Source organism: Pristis pectinata, chromosome 12 (genome assembly GCF_009764475.1).
Source record: "Pristis pectinata isolate sPriPec2 chromosome 12, sPriPec2.1.pri, whole genome shotgun sequence".
In the NCBI taxonomy this organism is placed as follows: domain Eukaryota; kingdom Metazoa; phylum Chordata; class Chondrichthyes; order Rhinopristiformes; family Pristidae; genus Pristis; species Pristis pectinata.
In genome coordinates this window covers 50940180-50965022 of record NC_067416.1, presented here as the reverse complement: position 1 = coordinate 50965022, position 24843 = coordinate 50940180, and the positions used below count along the sequence as shown (strand labels likewise).

At 49.4% G+C, this 24843-nt stretch overlaps 1 protein-coding gene across 1 annotated transcript in view; it reads right to left on the bottom strand.

Annotated features, from left to right (window-relative positions):
- LOC127576405 (uncharacterized) overlaps window positions 1-24843 on the bottom strand; it is a 159621-nt gene that overhangs the window by 100400 nt on the left and 34378 nt on the right. Inside the window, exons 7-9 of the mRNA XM_052026915.1 lie at window positions 21985-22299; window positions 20658-20972; window positions 12701-13015 (exon numbers count right to left, since the gene is read on the bottom strand). Of these exons, the coding sequence (XP_051882875.1) occupies window positions 12701-13015; window positions 20658-20972; window positions 21985-22299 (945 nt within the window). The remainder of the gene's footprint in view (window positions 1-12700; window positions 13016-20657; window positions 20973-21984; window positions 22300-24843) is intronic.

Below are 24843 nucleotides of genomic sequence, written 5' to 3'. Positions count from 1 at the left end.
TAAAGTCACTGATCCCAGTGTAGAAACCCACTCAACGAGGGGGTAAGAGCCCCACCCACATTCACCTGTGCAGGAGACTCCAGCGTCCTCTCCGTGTGTGCAGTTGTTCACCCCCCATGGGCTGGCAGGGCACTGGTCCAGGGCAGGCTCTGTCCTGTTACACTTCACCCCATCCAGCCAGATGTCACCAGTGCCCTCTCCATAGGAAGCATTTGTTGTCACGGACCGGGCCGTCCCACAGTTCAATGCCCTGCAGACCACATCCGCCGCATTCGTGTCCCAGCTCCTGCCGCAGACGGTGCCCCAGGTGGAGTTGTGATAGACCTCGACTCTCCCGGAGCACATGTTGTTCCCCTTCACCAGCCGGACGGGCACCGGGCCTGGAACGGGCAGGAATGTGGTGAAAATTAGGCTCAAGTTAACGACAGGTGCCGAGAGTCAAGGGAGAGAAGGATTAGACTGTGTGACGTGAAATGGTGCCAGGAGTGAGGGGGGAGTGGGGTTAGACTGGGTGGGACATTAATGGTCAAGGAAAAGAACACAGAACACAGGATAGTACAGCACAGGAACAGGCCCTTCGGCCCACCATGTCTCTGCCAACTGTGATGCCAATCTAACTATTCCCACCTCACATGGTCTGTCTCCCTCTGTTCAATGTCTGCTCACTTGTCTTTCTAAATGCCTCTTGAACATTGTTAGCGTATCTGCTTCCACTGCCTCCCCTGTAATGCTTTTCACCCACCTACCAACCTCTGCATAAAAAAGTCATGCCTCATTAATCTCTTTTAAACTTCTACAGGCAACTTAAGCCGTCCGTTCTTTGATATTTACACCCTGAGAAAATAATGTGACCGTCAACCCTCTTCAGAATTTTATGTCCGATTGTCCCTCAGCCCCCGATGAACTTCAGACAACTTCTCTTGATCTCCTACCTTCTCTACTCAATGCCCCCAAACAGTGATGGCAAACATGCCACATGCCTTCTTTAACACCCGATCCTCTTGTGTTATGGACTTGAGGTCCCTCCGGATCTCTCCTAAGGAAACAAGATGTCTGAGTATTCAGAGCTCCTTAGGATTGGTATTGGCGTTGGGATTGCTGTTGGATCTTCCCATATACTGAAAATTTTTTGATCTTACACCTTAATCTCTCCAAACCCAACACCTCACATTTGCCCAGATTAAACTCCATCTTCCATTTCTCCACCCAAATGTCCAACTGTTTTCACAACCTTCCCCAGTGTCCACAATTCTGCCAATCTTTGTTGTACCATGAAACAATTTCAAAGTAAGTATTCAACAATCATTGGAAAACAAGTTTGAGCTTAAAGTCACTGATGTCAGCCACACCCACACTCACCTGTGCAGGAGACTCCAGCGTCCTCTCCGTGTGTGCAGTTGTTCACCCCCCATGGGCTGGCAGGGCACTGGTCCAGGGCAGGCTCTGTCCCGTTACACTTTACCCCATCCAGCCAGATATCCCCAGTGCCCTCTCCGTAGGAGGCATCTCTTGTCACTGACCGGGCCGTCCCACATTTCAATGCCCTGCAGACCACGTCCGCCGCATTCGTGTCCCAGCTCCTGCCGCAGACCGTGCCCCAGGTGGAGTTATGATAGACCTCGACTCTCCCGGAGCACATGTTGTTCCCCTTCACCAGCCGGACGGGCACCGGGCCTGGAACAGAGTCAGGAAAGCTTTTGATTTTAAGGTTAGGACAATGAAGGACGTGGGAAATAAGGAGGGAGCAGGATTCAACATTTTCTGATATTCATGGGATTTGAGAAGGTGTGGAGCTGTGTTGGGAGTGGGGGAAATCACACTGGGGGTTGGGGGGGAGGGCAAGTGGGATCCGGCTGTGTGGGACATGCAACGTGAAATGGGTGAGAGGGGAGTCACGATTAGACAGGGCGGCATCTACACTGGTGTGAGGAGTGGTAGTCGAGTTCGGTTAGACTGTGAGGGACATTGACGAGTACACGGTGTGTTAGGTTAGAGGATCTGGGACACTAAAGGGAGCATGGAGTGGGGAGAGTTGGGTTGAAGAGTGTGGGAGAATAAAGGGTGTGGGAAATTAGGGAGAGCAGCCTTAGCCTGGGATGTACATTGAAGACAGAAGGAAGCTAGAGTGGGGATACAATACATGGGACATCGACGTGTGTGGAGACCGAGTGGAGACTGCGGCGTCGTGGCCTTTTGTGGTTGTCGTTGAGAAATCGGAAAGTTTTGTCACAAACACTGAACAATCTTTAGAACTTTAGTTTCAGGTTACAATCCCCGAACCCAGCATGGAAACCCATCCAAAAGGTGTAAGAGCCCCACCCACACTCACCTGTGCAGGAGACTCCAGCGTCCTCTCCGTGTGTGCAGTTGTTCACCCCCCATGGGCTGGCAGGGCACTGGTCCAGGACAGTCTCTGTCCCGTTACACTTTACCCCATCCACCCAGATGTCCCCTGTGCCCTCTCCGTAGGAGGCATCTCTTGTCACTGACTGGGCCGTCCCACAGTTCAATGCCCTGCAGACCACGTCCGCCGCATTCGTGTCCCAGCTCCTGCCGCAGACGGTGCCCCAGGTGGAGTTGTGATAGACCTCGACTCTCCCGGAGCACATGTTGTTCCCCTTCACCAGCCGGACCGGCACCGGGCCTGGAACAGAGGCAGGAAGGTGGTTACAATTAGGCTCAAGTTACCAAAAGGTACCGAGAGTGCTGGCAGAGAAGAATTAGTCTGTGCGACGTGAAATGGCGCTGGGAGTGCGGGGGGATTGGGGTTAGACTGGCTGGGATATTAATGGTCGAGGAAAAGAACACAGAACATAGAACAGTACAGCACAGGAACAGGCCCTTCGGCCCACCATGTCTCTGTCGACCGTGTTGCCAATCTAACTATTCCCACCTCACATGGTCTGTCTCCCTCTGTTCACTATCTGTTCACCTGTCTTTCTAAACGCCTCTTGAACATTGTTAGCGTATCTGCTTCCACTGCCTCCCCTGTAATGCTTTTCACCCACCTACCAGCCTCTGCGTAAGGAATCAAGCCTCATCAATCTCCTTTAAACTCTCCCACTTTCAGCAGCAACTCACGTCATCTGGTTTGTGATATTTACACCCTGATAAAATAATAATAAAATAAAAAAATAATAATAAAAATAAAAAAATAAAATAAAATAAACCTCTGCATCAAAAAATCATGCCTCATTAATCTCTTTTAAACTTCTACAGGCAACTTAAGCCGTCCGTTCTTTGATATTTACACCCTGAGAAAATAATGTGACCGTCAACCCTCTTCAGAATTTTATGTCCGATTGTCCCTCAGCCCCCGATGAACTTCAGACAACTTCTCTTGATTTCCTACCTTCTCTACTCAATGCCCCCAAACAGTGATGGCAAACATGCCACATGCCTTCTTTAACACCCGATCCTCTTGTGTTATGGACTTGAGGTCCCTCCGGATCTCTCCTAAGGAAACAAGATGCCTGAGTATTCAGAGCTCCTTAGGATTGGTATTGGCATTGGGATTGCTGTTGGATCTTCCCATATACTGAAAATTTTTTGATCTTAACCCTTAATCTCTCCAAACCCAACACCTCACATTTGCCCAGATTAAACTCCATCTTCCATTTCTCCACCCAAATGTCCAACTGTTTTCACAACCTTCCCCAGTGTCCACAATTCTGCCAATCTTTGTTGTACCATGAAACAATTTCAAAGTAAGTATTCAACAGTCATTGGAAAACAAGTTTGAGCTTAAAGTCACTGATGCCAGTGCAGACACCCACCCACCCGAGGGGGTGTCAGCCCCACCCACACTCACCTGTGCAGGAGACTCCAGCGTCCTCTCCGTGTGTGCAGTTGTTCACCCCCCATGGGCTGGCAGGGCACTGGTCCAGGGCAGGCTCTGTCCCGTTACACTTTACCCCATCCAGCCAGATATCCCCAGTGCCCTCTCCGTAGGAGGCATCTCTTGTCACTGACCGGGCCGTCCCACAGTTCAATGCCCTGCAGGCCACGTCCGCCGCATTCGTGTCCCAGCTCCTGCCACAGACGGTGCCCCAGGTGGAGTTGTGATAGACCTCGACTCTCCCGGAGCACATGTTGTTCCCCTTCACCAGCCGGACCGGCACCGGGCCTGGAACAGTGGCGGGAACGTCAGTGAGTTTAAGGTCAGGATAATGAAGGACGTGGGAAATAAGGAGGGAGCAGGATTCCACATTTTGTGATATTCATCGGATCTGGGAAGGTGTGGAGATGTGTTGGGGTGGGGGGGGGGTGCGGAATCCCATGGGGGACAGGTAGAGGAGGGCCAGTGGGATTAGGTTGCGTAGGACATGAAAGGTGAAATGTGGGAGAGGGACGGCAGGATTTGACATGGCGGATTCTTGAAGGGTGTGGGGAGTGTGTGTCGAGTTTGGTTGGACTGTGTGGGACATTGAAGGGTGGAGGGAGTGAGGACAGTTTGGTTGGACTGTGTGTGTCATGAAAGTGTGTACGGAGTGTTGAGCTTGTCTTTCTGGGACACGAAAGGGTGCAGGCAATGGGGAGAGTTGGGTTGAACAGTGTCGGACACAAAAGGGTGCCGGGAAAGAGGGAAATCAGCCTTAGAGTGGGATGTACATTGAAGGCAGAGGCAAGGTGGAGTTGGGTTGGAATGCACGGGGTGTGTTCGTGTGTGGAGAACGAGTGGAGACTGGGGTGTCGTGGCCTTCAGTGGTTGTCGTTTAGAATTTGGGAATTTTTGTAACAAACACGTAACAAATTTTGGAACCTCGATATAGAAACACAGAAAAACTACAGCACAATTCAGGACATTCGACCCACAAAGCTGTGCCGAACACGTCGCTACCCTAGATTTTACTACGCTTACACATAGCCCTCTATTTCACTCAGCTCCACGTACCTATCTAACAGTCTCTTGAAAGACCCTATCGTATCTGCCTCCGCCACCGTTTCCGGCAGCCCATTCCACGCACTCACCACTCTCTGAGTAAAAAACTTACCCCTGACACCTCCTCTATATCTACTCCCCAGCACCTTAAACCTACGTCCTCTTGTGGCCACCATTTCAGCTCTGGGGAAAAGCCGCTGACTATCTGCCCAAGCAATACCTCTCATATGACATCGTTGCAATCACTGAGTCGTGGCTTCATGATGGATGTGATTGGGAACTGAATGTCAAGGGGTATACAGTATATAGGAAGGATAGGAGGGTAGGCGGAGGGGGAGGTGTGGCCATGATGGTTAGTAGCGATATAAAATCAATAGAAAGGAAGGACATTGGGTCAGAGGAGGTGGAATCCTTATGGGTGGAGCTGAGAAATAGCAAGGGTAAAAGAACAATAATAGCAGTCATATATAGGCCCCCGAACAGCAGTCAGGAAGTGGACCATAAGTTGCAGATTGAGATAGAAAAAGCATGTCAGAGTGACAATGTGAAGATAATTATGGGGGATTTTAACATGAAGGTGGACTGGGAAATGCAGCAAGGTGGTAGTACTCAGGAGAGTGAGTTTGTGGAATGTCTAAGGGATGTTTTTCTGGAGCAACTTATTGAGGAGCCCACCAGGGGATCGGCTGTTTTGGATTGGGTGCTGTGTAGTGAGCCCGAGGTGATTAGGGAACTAAAGGTAAAGGAACCACTGGGAACAAGTGATCACAATATGATTGAGTTTAGTTTCAAGTTTGAGAAGGAGAAGCTGATAACTGGTGTATCGATATTTCAGTGGAATAAGGGAAATTACAAAGGTATGAGAGATGAGTTGGCCCAAATTGATTGGAGGAGTAAGTTAGCTGAAGGGACGGCAGAGGAAAAATGGAAGAAATTTCTACAGGAAATAAGGACAATGCAGGACAGATATATTCCAAGAAAAAAGAAGGTTTTGAATGGAAAAAAGGCACAGATGTGGATAACGAGGGAGGTGAAGGATAAAATAAAAGCAAAAGGGGCGGCGTACAAAGTAGCAAAAATTAGTGGGAAAACAGAAGATTGGAACGATTTTAAAAATCTGCAGAGAGAAACTAAGAAGGTCATTAGGAAAGCAAAGATGAGTTACGAAAGGAAGCTGGCGGACAACATTCGGAAGGATTCTAAGAGTTTTTTTAAATACATAAGGAATAAAAGAGAGACACGGGTTGACATAGGACCAATTGATAACGGTGCAGGAGGTATTATAATGGATGATAGTGAGATGGCAAGGGAATTGAATGAATATTTTGCATCGGTCTTCACCGTGGAGGACATAAGCAATGTGCCCATTAGTCAGGAGTCTCACGAATTGGAGCTGAGTTCAATTGAGATTAATAGGGAGAAGGTGCTTGGAAAACTAAAGGGGCTTAAGGCTGATAAGTCTCCCGGACCGGATGAGGTGCATCCCCGGGTTCTGAAGGAGGTGGCTGTGGAGATAGCGGAGGCATTGGCGATTATTTTTCAGGAATCGATGGATTCTGGCATGGTTCCGGAGGACTGGAGGGTAGCGAATGTAGTTCCGTTGTATAAGAAAGGTGGGAGGCAGCACAAAGGCAATTACAGACCTATTAGTCTGACGTCAGTGGTGGGAAAATTATTGGAGTCTATCCTCAAGGAGGAGGTTACGGAATACCTAGAGGCGCAAGGCAAGATAGGACCTAGTCAACATGGTTTTGTGAAGGGGAGGTCCTGTCTGACCAACCTATTGGAGTTTTTTGAAGAAATCACAGGTAGGGTGGATAAGGGAGAGGCGGTAGATGTTGTGTATTTAGACTTTCAAAAGGCCTTCGATAAGGTGCCTCACAAGAGACTGATTAATAAGATGAGAGGTCATGGAATTATGGGCAGGGTAGCAAAATGGGTGGAGAATTGGCTGGTTGGCAGGAAGCAAAGGGTGGAAATAAAAGGATCTCGTTCTGGTTGGTTACCGGTTACTAGTGGTGTGCCGCAAGGGTCGGTGTTGGGGCCTCTCCTTTTCACCTTGTACATCAATGATTTGGATGATGGAATAAATGGTTGTGTGGCTAAGTTTGCGGATGACACCAAGATAAGTGGAGGAGTAGGGAGCATAGAGGAAATAGAAAGAATGCAGAGGGACCTAGACAGTTTAGGAGAATGGGCAAGGAAATGGCAGATGAGATTCAATGTTGAGAAATGTGCAGTTGTACACTTTGGAAGTAGAAATAAGCGGGTAGATTATTATCTAGAAGGAGAGAAGATTGATAGTGCGGTAGTACAAAGGGACTTGGGGGTACTCGTACAAGATACCTTAAAAGTTAACCACCAGGTTGGATCGGTGGTTAAGAAAGCGAATGCTATGTTGGCATTCATCTCGAGAGGTATAGTGTATAAAAGTAAGGACGTGTTGATGAGGCTCTACGCGGCGCTAGTGAGGCCTCATTTGGAATACTGTGCGCAGTTTTGGGCCCCGCATCTTAGGAAGGATGTGCTGACGTTGGAGAGGGTTCAGAGGAGATTTACGAGAATGATTCCAGGAATGAAAGGGCTTAAGTATGATGAGCGTTTGTCGGCTCTTGGACTGTACTCGCTGGAGTACAGAAGGATGAGAGGGGACCTCGTAGCGACATTTAAAATGTTGACAGGTAAGGATAGAGTAGATGTGGCTAGGCTGTTTCCCTTGGTGGGCGTGTCCAGGACCAGAGGGCACAATCTTAGAATCAGAGGGTACAGTTTCAAGACAGAGATGAGGAGAAGTTTCTTTACCCAGAGGGTGGTGAAATTGTGGAACTCCTTGCCACGCACAGCAGTGGAGGCCAGATCAGTGGGGGTATTCAACGAGGAGATAGACAGATATCTAAATAGTCAGGGTATCAAGGGATATGGGGATAAGGCTGGCAAATGGGATTAGAATAGTTTTTTTTTCTCTCTCTTTTTTCCAACCCCATTTCTTTTTCCCTTTTCCTTGGAGCAGACTCGATGGGCCGAATGGCCTGCTTCTGCTCCCTTATCTTGTGATCTTGTGATCTTGTGATCATCTTATACACCTCTATCAGGTCCCCCCTCATCCTCCATCTCTCCAAGGAGAAAAGGCCGAGTTCCCTCAGCCTGCTTTCATTCCGCATTCCAGGCAGCATCCTTGTAAATTTCCTCTGCACCCTCTCTATGGCTTCCACATCTTTCCTGTAGTGAGGCGACCAGAACTGAGCACAATAGTCCAAGTGGGATCTGACCAGGGACCTATATAGCAGCAACAATACCTCGCGGCTCCTAAATTCAATTTCCCGATTGATGAAGGACAAGACACCATATGTCTTCTTAACCACAGAGTCAACCTGCGCAGCCGCTTTGAGGCTCCTATGGACTCGGACCCCAAGATCCCTCTGATCCTCCACACTGCCAAGAGTCCTACCGTTAATATTATATTCCGCCAACATACTTGACCTACCACAATGAACCTCTTCACACTTATCTGGGTTGAACTGCATCTGCCACTTCTCAGCCCAAATCTGCATCCGATCTATGTCCCTCTGTAACCTCTGACAGCCCTCCAAACTATCTGCAACACCCCCAACCTCCCTGTCATCTGCAAACTTACTAACCCACCCCTCCACTTCCTCATCCAGGTCGTTTATAAAAATCACAAACAGTAAGGGTCCCAGTACAGATCCCTGAGGTACACCACTGGTCACCGACCTCCACTCAGAATAAGACCCTTCAACAACCACTCTATGCCTTCTGTGGGCCAGCCAGTTCTGGATCCACACCGCAACGTCCCCTTGCATCCTATGTCTCCTCACCTTCTCCATAAGCCTTGCATGGGGTACCTTATCAAACTCCCTGCTGAAATCCACATACACTACATCTACTGCTCTCCCTTCATCGATGTGCTTACTCACATCCTCAAAAAATTCAATCAGGCTCGTAAGGCAGCACCTGCCCTTGACAAAGCCATGCTGGCTATTCCTAATCATATTATACCTCTCCAAATGTTCATAAATCCTGCCACTAAGGATCTTCACCGTCAGCTTACCAACGACTGAGGTAAGACTCACTGGTCTATAAATCCCTGGGCTATCCCTTTCTTGAAAAACGGAACAACATCAGCAACCCATGTTTCAGGTTGCAATCCCTGACTGCAGTGGGGAACCCCACCCACCCGACGGGGTGACGGCCCCACCCACACTCACCTGTGCAGGAGACTCCAGCGTCCTCTCCGTGTGTGCAGCTGTTCACCCCCCATGGGCTGGCAGGGCACTGGTCCAGGGCAGGCTCTGTCCCGTTACATTTCACCCCATCCAGCCAGATGTCCCCAGTGCCCTCCCCGAAGGAGGCATCTCTTGTCACCGACTGGGCCGTCCCACAGTTCAACGCCCTGCAGACCACGTCCGCGTCATTCGTATCCCAGCTCCTGCCGCAGACGGTGCCCCAGGTGGAGTTGTGATACACCTCGACTCTCCCGGAGCACATGTTGTGCCCCTTCACCAGCCGGACGGGCACCGGGCCTGGAACGGGCAGGAATGTGGTGAAAATTAGGCTCAAGTTACCGAAAGGTGCCGGTACTGCTGGGACAGAAGGATTAGACTGTGTAACGTGAAATGGTGCCGGAAGTGAGGGGGAAATTATGTTAGATTGGGTTCGATATTAATGGTCGAGGAAAGGAACACAGAACAGTACAGCACAGGAACAGGCCCTTCGGCCCACCATGTCTCTGCCAACCGTGATGCCAATCTAACTATTCCCACCTCACATGGTCTGCCTCCCTCTGTTCAATGTCTGCTCACTTGTCTTTCTCAATGCCTCTTGAACATTGTTAGCGTACCTGCTTCCACTGCCTCCCCTGTAATGCTTTTCACCCACCTAACAGCCTCTGCATAAGAAAATCATGACTCATTAAACTCTTTTAAACTTCTACAGGCAACTTAAGCCGTCCGTTCTTTGATATTTACACCCTGAGAAAATAATGTGGCTGTCAACCCTCTTCAGAATTTTATGTCCGATTGTCCCTCAGCCCCCGAGGAACTTCAGACAACTTCTCTTGACTTCCTGGCTTCTCTACTCAATGCCCCCAAACAGTGATGGCAAACATGCCACATGCCTTCTTTAACACCCGATCCTCTTGTGTTATGGACTTGAGATCCTTCTGGATTTCTCCTAAGGAAACAAGATGCCTTAGTTTTCAGAGCTCCTTAGGACTGGTATTGGCATTGGGATTGGTTTTGGATCTTCCCATTTACTGAAAATTTTTTGATCTTGTACGTTAAACTCTCAAAGCCCAACAACTCACATTTGCCCAGATTAAACTCCATCTCCCATTTCTCCACCCAAATTTCCGACTGATCTGTATCTTTTCACAACCTTCTCCAGTGTCCACAATTCTGCCAATCTTTGTTGTACCATGAAACAATTTCAAACCAAGTATTCGACAATCATTGGAAAACAATTTTAAGGTTACAGTCACTGATGCCAGTGCAGAAACACACCCACCCGAGGGGGTAACAGCCCCACCCACATTCACCTGCGCAGGAGGCTCCAGCATCCTCTCCGTGTGTGCAGTTATTCACCCCCCATGGGCTGGCAGGGCACTGGTCCAGGGCAGTCTCTGTCCCGTTACACTTCAACCCATCCACCCAGATGTCCCCTGTGCCCTCTCCGTAGGAGGCATCTCTTGTCACTGACCGGGCCGTCCCACAGTTCAATGCCCTGCAGACCACATCCGCCGCATTCGTGTCCCAGCTCCTGCCGCAGACGGTGCCCCAGGTGGAGTTGTGATAGACCTCGACTCTCCCGGAGCACATGTTGTTCCCCTTCACCAGCCGGACGGGCACCGGGCCTGGAACGGGCAGGAATGTGGTGAAAATTAGGCTCAAGTTACCGACAGGTGCCGAGAGTCAAGGGAGAGAAGGATCAGACTGTGTGACGTGAAATGGTGCCAGGAGTGAGGGGGGAGTGGGGTTAGACTGGGTGGGACATTAATGGTCAAGGAAAAGAACACAGAACACAGGATAGTACAGCACAGGAACAGGCCCTTCGGCCCACCATGTCTGTGCCAACCGTGATGCCAATCTAACTCTTCCCACCTCACATGGTCTGTCTCCCTCTGTTCAATGTCTGCTCACTTGTCTTTCTCAATGCCTCTTGAACATTGTTAGCGTATCTGCTTCCACTGCCTCCCCTGTAATGCTTTTCACCCACCTAACAGCCTCTGCATAAAAAAATCATGCCTCATCAATCTCTTTTAAACTTCTACAGGCAACTTAAGCCGTCCGTTCTTTGATATTTACACCCTGAGAAAATAATGTGACCGTCAACCCTCTTCAGAATTTTATGTCCGATTGTCCCTCAGCCCCCGATGAACTTCAGACAACTTCTCTTGATCTCCTACCTTCTCTACTCAATGCCCCCAAACAGTGATGGCAAACATGCCACATGCCTTCTTTAACACCCGATCCTCTTGTGTTATGGACTTGAGGTCCCTCCGGATCTCTCCTAAGGAAACAAGATGTCTGAGTATTCAGAGCTCCTTAGGATTGGTATTGGCGTTGGGATTGCTGTTGGATCTTCCCATATACTGAAAATTTTTTGATCTTACACCTTAATCTCTCCAAACCCAACACCTCACATTTGCCCAGATTAAACTCCATCTTCCATTTCTCCACCCAAATGTCCAACTGTTTTCACAACCTTCCCCAGTGTCCACAATTCTGCCAATCTTTGTTGTACCATGAAACAATTTCAAAGTAAGTATTCAACAATCATTGGAAAACAAGTTTGAGCTTAAAGTCACTGATGTCAGCCACACCCACACTCACCTGTGCAGGAGACTCCAGCGTCCTCTCCGTGTGTGCAGTTGTTCACCCCCCATGGGCTGGCAGGGCACTGGTCCAGGGCAGGCTCTGTCCCGTTACACTTTACCCCATCCAGCCAGATATCCCCAGTGCCCTCTCCGTAGGAGGCATCTCTTGTCACTGACCGGGCCGTCCCACAGTTCAATGCCCTGCAGACCACGTCCGCCGCATTCGTGTCCCAGCTCCTGCCGCAGACCGTGCCCCAGGTGGAGTTATGATAGACCTCGACTCTCCCGGAGCACATGTTGTTCCCCTTCACCAGCCGGACGGGCACCGGGCCTGGAACAGAGTCAGGAAAGCTTTTGATTTTAAGGTTAGGACAATGAAGGACGTGGGAAATAAGGAGGGAGCAGGATTCAACATTTTCTGATATTCATGGGATTTGAGAAGGTGTGGAGCTGTGTTGGGAGTGGGGGAAATCACACTGGGGGTTGGGGGGGAGGGCAAGTGGGATCCGGCTGTGTGGGACATGCAACGTGAAATGGGTGAGAGGGGAGTCACGATTAGACAGGGCGGCATCTACACTGGTGTGAGGAGTGGTAGTCGAGTTCGGTTAGACTGTGAGGGACATTGACGAGTACACGGTGTGTTAGGTTAGAGGATCTGGGACACTAAAGGGAGCATGGAGTGGGGAGAGTTGGGTTGAAGAGTGTGGGAGAATAAAGGGTGTGGGAAATTAGGGAGAGCAGCCTTAGCCTGGGATGTACATTGAAGACAGAAGGAAGCTAGAGTGGGGATACAATACATGGGACATCGACGTGTGTGGAGACCGAGTGGAGACTGCGGCGTCGTGGCCTTTTGTGGTTGTCGTTGAGAAATCGGAAAGTTTTGTCACAAACACTGAACAATCTTTAGAACTTTAGTTTCAGGTTACAATCCCCGAACCCAGCATGGAAACCCATCCAAAAGGTGTAAGAGCCCCACCCACACTCACCTGTGCAGGAGACTCCAGCGTCCTCTCCGTGTGTGCAGTTGTTCACCCCCCATGGGCTGGCAGGGCACTGGTCCAGGACAGTCTCTGTCCCGTTACACTTTACCCCATCCACCCAGATGTCCCCTGTGCCCTCTCCGTAGGAGGCATCTCTTGTCACTGACTGGGCCGTCCCACAGTTCAATGCCCTGCAGACCACGTCCGCCGCATTCGTGTCCCAGCTCCTGCCGCAGACGGTGCCCCAGGTGGAGTTGTGATAGACCTCGACTCTCCCGGAGCACATGTTGTTCCCCTTCACCAGCCGGACCGGCACCGGGCCTGGAACAGAGGCAGGAAGGTGGTTACAATTAGGCTCAAGTTACCAAAAGGTACCGAGAGTGCTGGCAGAGAAGAATTAGTCTGTGCGACGTGAAATGGCGATGGCAGTGCGGGGGGATTGGGGTTAGACTGGCTGGGATATTAATGGTCGAGGAAAAGAACACAGAACATAGAACAGTACAGCACAGGAACAGGCCCTTCGGCCCACCATGTCTCTGTCGACCGTGTTGCCAATCTAACTATTCCCACCTCACATGGTCTGTCTCCCTCTGTTCACTATCTGTTCACCTGTCTTTCTAAACGCCTCTTGAACATTGTTAGCGTATCTGCTTCCACTGCCTCCCCTGTAATGCTTTTCACCCACCTACCAGCCTCTGCGTAAGGAATCAAGCCTCATCAATCTCCTTTAAACTCTCCCACTTTCAGCAGCAACTCACGTCATCTGGTTTGTGATATTTACACCCTGATAAAATAATGCGATCATTAAGCCCCTTCAGAACTTTATATCCCATTGCCCCTCAGCCCCGATGAACTTCACACAACTTCTCTTGATTTCCTGGCTTCTCTACTCAATGCCCCCAAACAGTGATGGCAAACATGCCACATGCCTTCTTTAACACCCGATCCTCTTGCGTTATGGACTTGAGGTCCCTCTGGATCTCTCCTAAGGAAACAAGATGCCTTAGTATTCAGAGCTCCTTAGGATTGGTATTGGCATTGGTGTTGGATCTTCCCATATACTGAAAACTTTCATCTTACACCTTAAACTCTCAAAACCCATCACCTCTCACGTGTCCACTTTAAACTCCATCTCCAATCTCTCCACCCAAATGTCCGACTGATCTGTATCTTTTAACAACCGTCCCCAGTGTCCACAATTCTGCCAATCTTTGTTGCACAATGAAATGATTTCAAAGCAAGTATTCAAGAATAATCGGAAAACAAGTTTAAGGTTAAAGTCACTGATCCCAGTGCAGAAACCCACTCAACGAGGGGGTAACAGCCCCACCCACATTCACCTGTGCAGGAGACTCCAGCGTCCTCTCCGTGTGTGCAGTTGTTCACCCCCCATGGGCTGGCAGGGCACTGGTCCAGGGCAGGCTCTGTCCTGTTACACTTCACCCCATCCAGCCAGATGTCACCAGTGCCCTCTCCATAGGAAGCATTTGTTGTCACGGACCGGGCCGTCCCACAGTTCAATGCCCTGCAGACCACATCCGCCGCATTCGTGTCCCAGCTCCTGCCGCAGACGGTGCCCCAGGTGGAGTTGTGATAGACCTCGACTCTCCCGGAGCACATGTTGTTCCCCTTCACCAGCCGGACGGGCACCGGGCCTGGAACGGGCAGGAATGTGGTGAAAATTAGGCTCAAGTTACCGACAGGTGCCGAGAGTCAAGGGAGAGAAGGATTAGACTGTGTGACGTGAAATGGTGCCAGGAGTGAGGGGGGAGTGGGGTTAGACTGGGTGGGACATTAATGGTCAAGGAAAAGAACACAGAACACAGGATAGTACAGCACAGGAACAGGCCCTTCGGCCCACCATGTCTCTGCCAACTGTGATGCCAATCTAACTATTCCCACCTCACATGGTCTGTCTCCCTCTGTTCAATGTCTGTTCACTTGTCTTTCTCAATGCCTCTTGAACATTGTTAGCGTATCTGCTTCCACTGCCTCCCCTGTAATGCTTTTCACCCACCTACCAACCTCTGCATCAAAAAATCATGCCTCATTAATCTCTTTTAAACTTCTACAGGCAACTTAAGCCGTCCGTTCTTTGATATTTACACCCTGAGAAAATAATGTGACCGTCAACCCTCTTCAGAATTTTATGTCCGATTGTCCCTCAGCCCCCGATGAACTTCAGACAACTTCTCTTGATTTCCTACCTTCTCTACTCAATGCCCCCAAACAGTGATGGCAAACATGCCACATGCCTTCTTTAACACCCGATCCTCTTGTGTTATGGACTTGAGGTCCCTCCGGATCTCTCCTAAGGAAACAAGATGCCTGAGTATTCAGAGCTCCTTAGGATTGGTATTGGCATTGGGATTGCTGTTGGATCTTCCCATATACTGAAAATTTTTTGATCTTAACCCTTAATCTCTCCAAACCCAACACCTCACATTTGCCCAGATTAAACTCCATCTTCCATTTCTCCACCCAAATGTCCAACTGTTTTCACAACCTTCCCCAGTGTCCACAATTCTGCCAATCTTTGTTGTACCATGAAACAATTTCAAAGTAAGTATTCAACAGTCATTGGAAAACAAGTTTGAGCTTAAAGTCACTGATGCCAGTGCAGACACCCACCCACCCGAGGGGGTGTCAGCCCCACCCACACTCACCTGTGCAGGAGACTCCAGCGTCCTCTCCGTGTGTGCAGTTGTTCACCCCCCATGGGCTGGCAGGGCACTGGTCCAGGGCAGGCTCTGTCCCGTTACACTTTACCCCATCCAGCCAGATATCCCCAGTGCCCTCTCCGTAGGAGGCATCTCTTGTCACTGACCGGGCCGTCCCACAGTTCAATGCCCTGCAGGCCACGTCCGCCGCATTCGTGTCCCAGCTCCTGCCACAGACGGTGCCCCAGGTGGAGTTGTGATAGACCTCGACTCTCCCGGAGCACATGTTGTTCCCCTTCACCAGCCGGACCGGCACCGGGCCTGGAACAGTGGCGGGAACGTCAGTGAGTTTAAGGTCAGGATAATGAAGGACGTGGGAAATAAGGAGGGAGCAGGATTCCACATTTTGTGATATTCATCGGATCTGGGAAGGTGTGGAGATGTGTTGGGGTGGGGGGGGGGTGCGGAATCCCATGGGGGACAGGTAGAGGAGGGCCAGTGGGATTAGGTTGCGTAGGACATGAAAGGTGAAATGTGGGAGAGGGACGGCAGGATTTGACATGGCGGATTCTTGAAGGGTGTGGGGAGTGTGTGTCGAGTTTGGTTGGACTGTGTGGGACATTGAAGGGTGGAGGGAGTGAGGACAGTTTGGTTGGACTGTGTGTGTCATGAAAGTGTGTACGGAGTGTTGAGCTTGTCTTTCTGGGACACGAAAGGGTGCAGGCAATGGGGAGAGTTGGGTTGAACAGTGTCGGACACAAAAGGGTGCCGGGAAAGAGGGAAATCAGCCTTAGAGTGGGATGTACATTGAAGGCAGAGGCAAGGTGGAGTTGGGTTGGAATGCACGGGGTGTGTTCGTGTGTGGAGAACGAGTGGAGACTGGGGTGTCGTGGCCTTCAGTGGTTGTCGTTTAGAATTTGGGAATTTTTGTAACAAACACGTAACAAATTTTGGAACCTCGATATAGAAACACAGAAAAACTACAGCACAATTCAGGACATTCGACCCACAAAGCTGTGCCGAACACGTCGCTACCCTAGATTTTACTACGCTTACACATAGCCCTCTATTTCACTCAGCTCCACGTACCTATCTAACAGTCTCTTGAAAGACCCTATCGTATCTGCCTCCGCCACCGTTTCCGGCAGCCCATTCCACGCACTCACCACTCTCTGAGTAAAAAACTTACCCCTGACACCTCCTCTATATCTACTCCCCAGCACCTTAAACCTACGTCCTCTTGTGGCCACCATTTCAGCTCTGGGGAAAAGCCGCTGACTATCTGCCCAAGCAATACCTCTCATATGACATCGTTGCAATCACTGAGTCGTGGCTTCATGATGGATGTGATTGGGAACTGAATGTCAAGGGGTATACAGTATATAGGAAGGATAGGAGGGTAGGCGGAGGGGGAGGTGTGGCCATGATGGTTAGTAGCGATATAAAATCAATAGAAAGGAAGGACATTGGGTCAGAGGAGGTGGAATCCTTATGGGTGGAGCTGAGAAATAGCAAGGGTAAAAGAACAATAATAGCAGTCATATATAGGCCCCCGAACAGCAGTCAGGAAGTGGACCATAAGTTGCAGATTGAGATAGAAAAAGCATGTCAGAGTGACAATGTGAAGATAATTATGGGGGATTTTAACATGAAGGTGGACTGGGAAATGCAGCAAGGTGGTAGTACTCAGGAGAGTGAGTTTGTGGAATGTCTAAGGGATGTTTTTCTGGAGCAACTTATTGAGGAGCCCACCAGGGGATCGGCTGTTTTGGATTGGGTGCTGTGTAGTGAGCCCGAGGTGATTAGGGAACTAAAGGTAAAGGAACCACTGGGAACAAGTGATCACAATATGATTGAGTTTAGTTTCAAGTTTGAGAAGGAGAAGCTGATAACTGGTGTATCGATATTTCAGTGGAATAAGGGAAATTACAAAGGTATGAGAGATGAGTTGGCCCAAATTGATTGGAGGAGTAAGTTAGCTGAAGGGACGGCAGAGGAAAAATGGAAGAAATTTCTACAGGAAATAAGGACAATGCAGGACAGATATATTCCAAGAAAAAAGAAGGTTTTGAATGGAAAAAAGGCACAGATGTGGATAACGAGGGAGGTGAAGGATAAAATAAAAGCAAAAGGGGCGGCGTACAAAGTAGCAAAAATTAGTGGGAAAACAGAAGATTGGAACGATTTTAAAAATCTGCAGAGAGAAACTAAGAAGGTCATTAGGAAAGCAAAGATGAGTTACGAAAGGAAGCTGGCGGACAACATTCGGAAGGATTCTAAGAGTTTTTTTAAATACATAAGGAATAAAAGAGAGACACGGGTTGACATAGGACCAATTGATAACGGTGCAGGAGGTATTATAATGGATGATAGTGAGATGGCAAGGGAATTGAATGAATATTTTGCATCGGTCTTCACCGTGGAGGACATAAGCAATGTGCCCATTAGTCAGGAGTCTCACGAATTGGAGCTGAGTTCAATTGAGATTAATAGGGAGAAGGTGCTTGGAAAACTAAAGGGGCTTAAGGCTGATAAGTCTCCCGGACCGGATGAGGTGCATCCCCGGGTTCTGAAGGAGGTGGCTGTGGAGATAGCGGAGGCATTGGCGATTATTTTTCAGGAATCGATGGATTCTGGCATGGTTCCGGAGGACTGGAGGGTAGCGAATGTAGTTCCGTTGTATAAGAAAGGTGGGAGGCAGCACAAAGGCAATTACAGACCTATTAGTCTGACGTCAGTGGTGGGAAAATTATTGGAGTCTATCCTCAAGGAGGAGGTTACGGAATACCTAGAGGCGCAAGGCAAGATAGGACCTAGTCAACATGGTTTTGTGAAGGGGAGGTCCTGTCTGACCAACCTATTGGAGTTTTTTGAAGAAATCACAGGTAGGGTGGATAAGGGAGAGGCGGTAGATGTTGTGTATTTAGACTTTCAAAAGGCCTTCGATAAGGTGCCTCACAAGAGACTGATTAATAAGATGAGAGGTCATGGAATTATGGGCAGGGTAGCAAAATGGGTGGAGAATTGGCTGGTTGGCAGGAAGCAAAGGGTGGAAATAAAAGGATCTCGTTCTGGTTGGTTACCGGTTACTAGTGGTGTGCCGCAAGGGTCGGTGTTGGGGCCTCTCCTTTTCACCTTGTACATCAATGATTTGGATGATGGAATAAATGGTTGTGTGGCTAAGTTTGCGGATGACACCAAGATAAGTGGAGGAGTAGGGAGCATAGAGGAAATAGAAAGAATGCAGAGGGACCTAGACAGTTTAGGAGAATGGGCAAGGAAATGGCAGATGAGATTCAATGTTGAGAAATGTGCAGTTGTACACTTTGGAAGTAGAAATAAGCGGGTAGATTATTATCTAGAAGGAGAGAAGATTGATAGTGCGGTAGTACAAAGGGACTTGGGGGTACTCGTACAAGATACCTTAAAAGTTAACCACCAGGTTGGATCGGTGGTTAAGAAAGCGAATGCTATGTTGGCATTCATCTCGAGAGGTATAGTGTATAAAAGTAAGGACGTGTTGATGAGGCTCTACGCGGCGCTAGTGAGGCCTCATTTGGAATACTGTGCGCAGTTTTGGGCCCCGCATCTTAGGAAGGATGTGCTGACGTTGGAGAGGGTTCAGAGGAGATTTACGAGAATGATTCCAGGAATGAAAGGGCTTAAGTATGATGAGCGTTTGTCGGCTCTTGGACTGTACTCGCTGGAGTACAGAAGGATGAGAGGGGACCTCGTAGCGACATTTAAAAAGTTGACAGGTAAGGATAGAGTAGATGTGGCTAGGCTGTTTCCCTTGGTGGGCGTGTCCAGGACCAGAGGGCACAATCTTAGAATCAGAGGGTACAGTTTCAAGACAGAGATGAGGAGAAGTTTCTTTACCCAGAGGGTGGTGAAATTGTGGAACTCCTTGCCACGCACAGCAGTGGAGGCCAGATCAGTGGGGGTATTCAACGAGGAGATAGACAGATATCTAAATAGTCAGGGTATCAAGGGATATGGGGTTAAGGCTGGCAAATGGGATTAGAATAGTTTTTTTTTCTCTCTCTTTTTTCCAACCCCATTTCTTTTTCCCTTTTCCTTGGAGCAGACTCGATGGGCCGAATGGCCTGCTTCTGCTCCATTATCTTGTGATCTTGTGATCTTGTGATCATCTTATACACCTCTATCAGGTCCCCCCTCATCCTCCATCTCTCCAAGGAGAAAAGGCCGAGTTCCCTCAGCCTGCTTTCATTCCGCATTCCAGGCAGCATCCTTGTAAATTTCCTCTGCACCCTCTCTATGGCTTCCACATCTTTCCTGTAGTGAGGCGACCAGAACTGAGCACAATAGTCCAAGTGGGATCTGACCAGGGACCTATATAGCAGCAACAATACCTCGCGGCTCCTAAATTCAATTTCCCGATTGATGAAGGACAAGACACCATATGTCTTCTTAACCACAGAGTCAACCTGCGCAGCCGCTTTGAGGCTCCTATGGACTCGGACCCCAAGATCCCTCTGATCCTCCACACTGCCAAGAGTCCTACCGTTAATATTATATTCCGCCAACATACTTGACCTACCACAATGAACCTCTTCACACTTATCTGGGTTGAACTGCATCTGCCACTTCTCAGCCCAAATCTGCATCCGATCTATGTCCCTCTGTAACCTCTGACAGCCCTCCAAACTATCTGCAACACCCCCAACCTCCCTGTCATCTGCAAACTTACTAACCCACCCCTCCACTTCCTCATCCAGGTCGTTTATAAAAATCACAAACAGTAAGGGTCCCAGTACAGATCCCTGAGGTACACCACTGGTCACCGACCTCCACTCAGAATAAGACCCTTCAACAACCACTCTATGCCTTCTGTGGGCCAGCCAGTTCTGGATCCACACCGCAACGTCCCCTTGCATCCTATGTCTCCTCACCTTCTCCATAAGCCTTGCATGGGGTACCTTATCAAACTCCCTGCTGAAATCCACATACACTACATCTACTGCTCTCCCTTCATCGATGTGCTTACTCACATCCTCAAAAAATTCAATCAGGCTCGTAAGGCAGCACCTGCCCTTGACAAAGCCATGCTGGCTATTCCTAATCATATTATACCTCTCCAAATGTTCATAAATCCTGCCACTAAGGATCTTCACCGTCAGCTTACCAACGACTGAGGTAAGACTCACCGGTCTATAATGCCCTGGGCTATCCCTTTCTTGAAAAACGGAACAACATCAGCAACCCATGTTTCAGGTTGCAATCCCTGACTGCAGTGGGGAACCCCACCCACCCGACGGGGTGACGGCCCCACCCACACTCACCTGTGCAGGAGACTCCAGCGTCCTCTCCGTGTGTGCAGCTGTTCACCCCCCATGGGCTGGCAGGGCACTGGTCCAGGGCAGGCTCTGTCCCGTTACATTTCACCCCATCCAGCCAGATGTCCCCAGTGCCCTCCCCGAAGGAGGCATCTCTTGTCACCGACTGGGCCGTCCCACAGTTCAACGCCCTGCAGACCACGTCCGCGTCATTCGTGTCCCAGCTCCTGCCGCAGACGGTGCCCCAGGTGGAGTTGTGATACACCTCGACTCTCCCGGAGCACATGTTGTGCCCCTTCACCAGCCGGACGGGCACCGGGCCTGGAACGGGCAGGAATGTGGTGAAAATTAGGCTCAAGTTACCGAAAGGTGCCGGTACTGCTGGGACAGAAGGATTAGACTGTGTAACGTGAAATGGTGCCGGAAGTGAGGGGGAAATTATGTTAGATTGGGTTCGATATTAATGGTCGAGGAAAGGAACACAGAACAGTACAGCACAGGAACAGGCCCTTCGGCCCACCATGTCTCTGCCAACCGTGATGCCAATCTAACTATTCCCACCTCACATGGTCTGTCTCCCTCTGTTCAATGTCTGCTCACTTGTCTTTCTCAATGCCTCTTGAACATTGTTAGCGTATCTGCTTCCACTGCCTCCCCTGTAATGCTTTTCACCCACCTAACAGCCTCTGCATAAGAAAATCATGACTCATTAAACTCTTTTAAACTTCTACAGGCAACTTAAGCCGTCCGTTCTTTGATATTTACACCCTGAGAAAATAATGTGGCTGTCAACCCTCTTCAGAATTTTATGTCCGATTGTCCCTCAGCCCCCGAGGAACTTCAGACAACTTCTCTTGACTTCCTGGCTTCTCTACTCAATGCCCCAAACAGTGATGGCAAACATGCCACATGCCTTCTTTAACACCCGATCCTCTTGTGTTATGGACTTGAGGTCCTTCTGGATTTCTCCTAAGGAAACAAGATGCCTTAGTATTCAGAGCTCCTTAGGACTGGTCTTGGCATTGGGATTGGTTTTGGATCTTCCCATTTACTGAAAATTTTTTGATCTTGTACGTTAAACTCTCAAAGCCCAACAACTCACATTTGCCCAGATTAAACTCCATCTCCCATTTCTCCACCCAAATTTCCGACTGATCTGTATCTTTTCACAACCTTCTCCAGTGTCCACAATTCTGCCAATCTTTGTTGTACCATGAAACAATTTCAAACCAAGTATTCAACAATCATTGGAAAACAATTTTAAGGTTACAGTCACTGATGCCAGTGCAGAAACACACCCACCCGAGGGGGTAACAGCCCCACCCACATTCACCTGTGCAGGAGGCTCCAGCATCCTCTCCGTGTGTGCAGTTATTCACCCCCCATGGGCTGGCAGGGCACTGGTCCAGGGCAGTCTCTGTCCCGTTACACTTCAACCCATCCACCCAGATGTCCCCTGTGCCCTCTCCGTAGGAGGCATCTCTTGTCACTGACCGGGCCGTCCCACAGTTCAATGCCCTGCAGACCACGTCCGCCGCATTCGTGTCCCAGTTCCTGCCACAGACGGTGCCCCAGGCGGAGTTGTGATAGACCTCGACTCTCCCGGAGCACATGTTGTTCCCCTTCACCAGCCGGACCGACACCGGGCCTGGAACAGAGGCAGGAAGGTGGTTACAATTAGGCTCAAGTTACCAAAAGGTACCGAGAGTGCTGGCAGAGAAGAATCAGTCTGTGCGACGTGAAATGGCGCTGGCAGTGCGGGGGGATTGGGGTTAGACTGGCTGGGATATTAATGGTCGAGGAAAAGAACACAGAACATAGAACAGTACAGCACAGGAACAGGCCCTTCGGCCCACCATGTCTCTGTCGACCGTGTTGCCAATCTAACTATTCCCACCTCACATGGTCTGTCTCCCTCTGTTCACTATCTGTTCACCTGTCTTTCTAAACGCCTCTTGAACATTGTTAGCGTATCTGCTTCCACTGCCTCCCCTGTAATGCTTTTCACCCACCTACCAGCCTCTGCGTAAGGAATCAAGCCTCATCAATCTCCTTTAAACTCTCCCACTTTCAGCAGCAACTCACGTCATCTGGTTTGTGATATTTACACCCTGATAAAATAATGCGATCATTAAGCCCCTTCAGAACTTTATATCCCATTGCCCCTCAGCCCCGATGAACTTCACACAACTTCTCTTGATTTCCTGGCTTCTCTACTCACTGACCCAAACAGTGATGGCAAACATGCCACATGCCTTCTTTAACACCCGATCCTCTTGCGTTATGGACTTGAGGTCCCTTTGGATCTCTCCTAAGGAAACAAGATGCCTTAGTGTTCAGAGCACCTTAGGATTGGTATTGGCATTGGTGTTGGATCTTCCCATATACTGAAAACTTTCATCTTACACCTTAAACTCTCAAAACCCATCACCTCTCACGTGTCCACTTTAAACTCCATCTCCAATCTCTCCACCCAAATGTCCGACTGATCTGTATCTTTTAACAACCGTCCCCAGTGTCCACAATTCTGCCAATCTTTGTTGCACAATGAAATGATTTCAAAGCAAGTACTCAAGAATAATCGGAAAACAAGTTTAAGGTTAAAGTCACTGATCCCAGTGTAGAAACCCACTCAACGAGGGGGTAAGAGCCCCACCCACATTCACCTGTGCAGGAGACTCCAGCGTCCTCTCCGTGTGTGCAGTTGTTCACCCCCCATGGGCTGGCAGGGCACTGGTCCAGGCAGGCTCTGTCCTGTTACACTTCACCCCATCCAGCCAGATGTCACCAGTGCCCTCTCCATAGGAAGCATTTGTTGTCACGGACCGGGCCGTCCCACAGTTCAATGCCCTGCAGACCACATCCGCCGCAATTCGTGTCCCAGCTCCTGCCGCAGACGGTGCCCCAGGTGGAGTTGTGATAGACCTCGACTCTCCCGGAGCACATGTTGTTCCCCTTCACCAGCCGGACGGGCACCGGGCCTGGAACGGGCAGGAATGTGGTGAAAATTAGGCTCAAGTTAACGACAGGTGCCGAGAGTCAAGGGAGAGAAGGATTAGACTGTGTGACGTGAAATGGTGCCAGGAGTGAGGGGGGAGTGGGGTTAGACTGGGTGGGACATTAATGGTCAAGGAAAAGAACACAGAACACAGGATAGTACAGCACAGGAACAGGCCCTTCGGCCCACCATGTCTCTGCCAACTGTGATGCCAATCTAACTATTCCCACCTCACATGGTCTGTCTCCCTCTGTTCAATGTCTGCTCACTTGTCTTTCTAAATGCCTCTTGAACATTGTTAGCGTATCTGCTTCCACTGCCTCCCCTGTAATGCTTTTCACCCACCTACCAACCTCTGCATAAAAAAGTCATGCCTCATTAATCTCTTTTAAACTTCTACAGGCAACTTAAGCCGTCCGTTCTTTGATATTTACACCCTGAGAAAATAATGTGACCGTCAACCCTCTTCAGAATTTTATGTCCGATTGTCCCTCAGCCCCCGATGAACTTCAGACAACTTCTCTTGATCTCCTACCTTCTCTACTCAATGCCCCCAAACAGTGATGGCAAACATGCCACATGCCTTCTTTAACACCCGATCCTCTTGTGTTATGGACTTGAGGTCCCTCCGGATCTCTCCTAAGGAAACAAGATGTCTGAGTATTCAGAGCTCCTTAGGATTGGTATTGGCGTTGGGATTGCTGTTGGATCTTCCCATATACTGAAAATTTTTTGATCTTACACCTTAATCTCTCCAAACCCAACACCTCACATTTGCCCAGATTAAACTCCATCTTCCATTTCTCCACCCAAATGTCCAACTGTTTTCACAACCTTCCCCAGTGTCCACAATTCTGCCAATCTTTGTTGTACCATGAAACAATTTCAAAGTAAGTATTCAACAATCATTGGAAAACAAGTTTGAGCTTAAAGTCACTGATGTCAGCCACACCCACACTCACCTGTGCAGGAGACTCCAGCGTCCTCTCCGTGTGTGCAGTTGTTCACCCCCCATGGGCTGGCAGGGCACTGGTCCAGGGCAGGCTCTGTCCCGTTACACTTTACCCCATCCAGCCAGATATCCCCAGTGCCCTCTCCGTAGGAGGCATCTCTTGTCACTGACCGGGCCGTCCCACATTTCAATGCCCTGCAGACCACGTCCGCCGCATTCGTGTCCCAGCTCCTGCCGCAGAC